Here is a 4942-nt window from a genome sequence, read left to right as displayed (position 1 = left end):
TAAGGATAAATTAGTAACTTTAATCCTATTAACTCAACTTGAGTTAATGATAACCAAAGTTAAATTCATAAAAGTGTGTTTCAATTACTAGAGCATAAATTTGGGTGTCTTTATAGTAATATAAAAAATTAAGTATGTTTTTTTTTCTTATTAAAATTTCCTTCATGATTAACACGACAACAGGGAGTGTTTCTGACAGATGTGTATGGCTTTTTATCTTTCCCCCATTCCCGTTTTTCTGACAGAAAAAACAAAATAGGGAGTGTTTAAAAAAGAAACTGGTTTCAAATGAGGGAGTGATTTCTGGGGCACACCATTTGCATTTGAGAGAGAGAGCTCCTCTGGTTTTCTTCGCCTCTCATCGACTGTTCTGCTCTTTCTTTTTTCTGTATTTCATGATTTCAGATATCTCTCACAGTCTGAGTTTTGATGACTACCAGTGGGGGTAAAGTTCAGGATCTCAGGGAGCATGATTACATAGGAATCTCATCGGTTTCTTCCATGGAAGGATCTGGGATTCCTTCTTCAAAGGAGAATGGACAGAAGGAGAGCGTGCTTAACCTCAAGGAGACTGAATTGAGGCTCGGCCTTCCTGGGTCTGGCTCCCCTGAGAGGAAGACAGGGCTTTGCCTCTTGGGTCCTTCGAAAACCGAAGAGAAGGTCCACAACTTCCTGTCTTGTTTGAAGAATTTGGGGTCTGGAGCTAAGAGGGGGTTTCTGGACACGGTGGACGGCTCGAAGGCGGATGGTAAGTGGGTGTTTTCTGATTTGGGAGGCGAGCTCAATAAATCTAAGCCAGCTCCACTAGATGGGTTCGTTGGGAGCACCATCGGCGCGAAGAACGGGATGAAGCAAGCCCCTGGGCAGCACAATTGGCACACCAATGGAGGTATGGATCACTTGACATCGTCCTTTCATTCTCCGAGAGCCAGCTCTGTGGGGGAAAAGCCTTTAGCCGCTATGGATGGCAGCCAAACAGCGGTTTCCAGTGTGTCTGTGAAAGATGTGGCAGCAGCTAAAGAGAGAGCTCATGAATCAAAAGTTCCTCCTGCCGATGACCCTGCAATTCCACCTGCTGCCAAGTAAGGGTTTTGATTTTCGAGGAAACTGAACCTTTTCCGATCTCTGCTTTGTTAGGAAGAATTATTTTTCTTGGATTTACATAAACTATGTATGGTTTCAAGTTTGGCTCCAGATTTTCCGAGACAGGAAGGAGTGAAATTGGAAATTGTTCTGTTGCCTTTTTTTTTCAAAGTTTTTCTCAAAGTGGTGAAATTGATTCTGTTTGTTGGTTGCAATAGGGCTCAGGTTGTAGGTTGGCCACCAATCAGATCATATAGGAAGAACACCATGGCCTCAAACCCCATGAAGAACAACGTGGAAGCTCAGGGGAAGGCTAACTCTCAGTGTCTTTACGTAAAGGTCAGCATGGATGGTGCTCCCTATCTTAGAAAGATTGACCTGAAAAACTACCGCACCTATCAGGAACTTTCCGCAGCACTTGAGAAAATGTTTAGCTGCTTTACAATTGGTGAGTTTGTGACAAGCTTCAGATTCTCAGTTTCTGAACATCCCTTTGATTATGTTTTTGAAATTTGAGCTGTTTGTATGTGACATAGATCTCTTGGTTGAAAGGTCTTTTAACCAAAAAAAAAAATCAATATGAAATTTGGGAAAACGTTTCGGATTAATCCGAGGCTGTAATGTTGGCGAGTCTTATTTTTCTTTTAGCGATTGTCCACTTACCAAATATTTACAGATAGAAAATGATACAAGCGCCATTATTTCATGTTTGAACGTGGAACTGGTCTCCCAGAAAAGGAAATATCTTCTTATGGTTTATATCCTTTGGGAATTCTTCTTTTTCATTTCAAAGAACTGGTTTCTAGTTTCGGCAATTCATCTGCCGTGGGCTGGGAATATTTCCACCGAATCTCTATTCTGTTTGGTATTTTCCCGTTTTTCGCCTGGTACCTGTATTTTTCATGATGATGTAACCTGCCTTTCTCTCTCTCTCACTCTCGATTTTGGTTATAATAACTTTATTCCAGGGCAGTGCGGCTCTCATGGTGGACCAGGCAGAGATGGGTTGAGTGAGAGCAGGCTGATGGATCTTCTGCATGGATCAGAATACGTTCTCACCTACGAAGATAAGGATGGAGATTGGATGCTTGTAGGAGATGTTCCATGGGAGTAAGTGGAGAGATCAAACTCATGATATGATCACCATTCTTATCTATAGAACCTATAACTTTGGTGCCTTTTCTGCAAAATTTAGGGGAAAACATTTCACACCCTTGATCTCTAATAATTAAAAAAAAAATCAATTCATCTTTTTATTCGGAAAATTCAGGAAAGAAATTAAACCAATAATTCAGGGTGCAACAAACATTAGGGGCCCATGAAACGACTTCTGGAATTGACAGTGAAGCGTGGGGTTCACCTTTTGTTGTCTGTTTCCCGTTGGACGGAAGCAACTTTATTGAAAAGTTCTGATCCATTTATTCTAGTTTCCTCCCTGTACCTAACATTGAAAAGCATTTGTGTTTATCACGAGTAATAAGAATGAAACTATGACTGGAAGGTGACAGGTAACCTATCGAGCCCATACCCACCGAAGCAAAATCAGCACTTTGTCTAGTCTGTTTTTGTGGTAGAGGTGTTATTCATGAAATTCGGGTTGAAGGCAAATTTACTTCAAACAAGAAAAGTTGATAATGAAAACCCGCGCACACACACAGATCCATAGCGTACTTTGTTATTAGCTGTCGTGATCCTAACTCTATAATCTTAGTTGTTAGTTCATTGCTTCTTATTTGTGTATTTGTTCCTACAATACCTACATAAATTAGGTTAGTCTGTCCTACTGAGCTACTTAGGAACTCACAAGAGAATTTTTGTTAGTTGGGCCCTCAAATTGTCAGCATTTTTTTGTGCCCTTTTTTCCTGTATCTGTCAGGAGTATAGTTATTTTATTGGGCCAATATGGAATATCTTTTTCTGGCAGGTGGACATGTGCACATGCCTCTGCAGTTTTCAGCCTGTCATCCCTTCAAATTAGGGTCAAGAATGCTATTTTTTTTTTCTCTTAATTTGTTCAGAACTGATGAGGCTGAACATAGCGTCGCTTTCTTTTTTGCTTCTTGCAATTTGAGCGTTATATTCGTTGTAGAATTATTGTTCTCCTTTTAACATTTTTCACGGACAAGTTGGTTTCTGCAAAGATTCTCGCAAGCCAGTTTATTGAGATAAAAAAGAAACTTGAGAATAGATCCATCAGGAGATCGTGTAACTGTGTACCATCCTTTTTTCTCTTTGTTGAAGTTTGTAATGTAGTACTTTTTACCCTAGGTTATAACAATGGTACTGTTATTTTTTATCTCAGGATGTTTACTGGCTCCTGTAAAAGGTTGAGGATCATGAAGGGCTCCGAGGCAATTGGGCTTGGTACGTGATTGTTGCCTATTCTTTGTGGGGCCATACATATATTGTGTGTGAAATCAGTACTGAACACACGCATGCACATGCATGATTTTTGCGTATTCAGTTCAAACTTTGGTTGCTACTGTTATGCTGCATGTTTACATGCATTTGATGCATGCACCTACTTAGGCTGTAGTTTTCTCTAAGCAATCCCAATACACGGCATTTCTGTTGCCATCAGAATCGACGGCCTTTTTTTTTCTTGTCGATTGTTTGAATTGAATGACAAATTTAAAGGATCAATGTTATACTGTTTGTAGATCAAGTTTTGATCCCGTCTCTTTTTGGCTTTTAACCAAGTCAATGGTTGTTTTTTTGTAGCCCCAAGGGCCATGGAGAAATGCAAGAACCAGAACTAGCCTCATGAAGACACAATCTGCTTTCTGTTCCATCGATTGCAACCACATACCCTGTCTTGCTGCTGGAGAACTGTCAGCAGGGAAGCAAAAAAAAAGAAGGGCAGTCAGAGTTGCTGCTGCTTCACTGCCATTGAAGAAGTTCAGGAGCACGAAGCAGATCATGTGGAGGCTGACATGAATGTTGATGATCCTCGGTTACTTTGCTGCTACTACTACTACACCCTGTCTTCTTCAAGCCATAAGGTTAAGGGGAACCTGTTTTCCTTTTTCTCCTCTTATAGTATTTCCCTTAGCTTTCCTTGTTTTGTTTTTTTGGCTGGACTACTTCTTTCTTAGTCTAGTTTGGGAATTTGTATCTCCTATGATTGTAGGAAGCGCCCTTCCTAACATGTATGTCATGTAAATGTTTGGCCTCTTGTTCCCTGTCTTCATTTTGTTTCCTAAATAATGGAAGAGGCCTTCTGCATCCTTAGTCTGAAACTTCTTGGCAAGTTTAGTGTATCATACATTGTCGATCTTCAAAACTTATGCTGTGGCCATCGGTCGATGCAGTGACCGGCTGCCCGTGCAATAGCATGCAGAATGAAGTAGTGGTTGATGTAGAACCTTGGTCTTTGAACTTACTCTCTATACATATAAGTTACCGACTAGATTTGAGTCAGCTCAGCCGCAGCAACTGGGCTGAACTTGGCTTGATGGTTAGAGCTTGTGGGCCTTGCCTTGCTGCTGAGAGCTTTGCTGACCCTGATCCTACATGGCTCAATTTGCACCATCTTGAACTTGGCATCTGCAGTTCAATACTTTGCAGTACCAACTAGAAATAAGTGATGATTTTTACTGGAAGGCACCGGTGCCAAAGAGATGATATGCCTAAAATGATTAAGGCTCTGTTTGAGAGCCTTGCATTGAGATGGAAACACTATTTCCTCCAGTTGCCAAAAAGTATGATTTTTTTCAAAGTGGGGATTTGAAGATCAAGTTTCCAAAAACATGGTCTTGTGAATGGTGTTGACATGTGGTGTTGGAGCTGCCATCTCCTTCTCCAATGTAGTGCTTTGGCAACACCACTGTTCCCAAGCAGCAGAGAGCATTAGAGCACT

At 40.9% G+C, this 4942-nt stretch overlaps 1 protein-coding gene across 1 annotated transcript; it reads left to right on the top strand.

Annotated features, from left to right (window-relative positions):
• Positions 1-288: 288 nt before the first annotated feature.
• Positions 289-4366, top strand: LOC149814866 (auxin-responsive protein IAA27-like). Its single transcript, XM_089990675.1, has 5 exons — positions 289-1082; positions 1302-1531; positions 2052-2193; positions 3386-3447; positions 3805-4366. Exons 1-5 carry the CDS (start codon positions 430-432, stop codon positions 3840-3842), a joined length of 1125 nt encoding a protein of 374 aa, XP_089846801.1. The 5' UTR covers positions 289-429; the 3' UTR covers positions 3843-4366.
• The last annotated feature ends 576 nt before the right edge of the window (positions 4367-4942 follow it).

This window comes from Nuphar pumila, chromosome 15 (genome assembly GCF_984573655.1).
Source record: "Nuphar pumila chromosome 15, dmNupPumi1.hap1.1, whole genome shotgun sequence".
Classification (NCBI taxonomy): domain Eukaryota; kingdom Viridiplantae; phylum Streptophyta; class Magnoliopsida; order Nymphaeales; family Nymphaeaceae; genus Nuphar; species Nuphar pumila.
Note: the sequence above shows the minus strand (reverse complement) of the source record. Positions and strands in the feature narration are given on the sequence as shown.

Excerpts from the sequence above, each read along its gene's own strand:
- LOC149814866 (XM_089990675.1), top strand. The coding sequence starts at position 430 with ATGACTACCAGTGGGGGTAAAGTTCAGGATCTCAGGGAGCATGATTAC. Across the intron at positions 1,083-1,301 it reads GCAATTCCACCTGCTGCCAA|GGCTCAGGTTGTAGGTTGGC; the intron begins GTAAGGGTTTTG and ends TGGTTGCAATAG. Across the intron at positions 2,194-3,385 it reads GTAGGAGATGTTCCATGGGA|GATGTTTACTGGCTCCTGTA; the intron begins GTAAGTGGAGAG and ends TTTTTATCTCAG.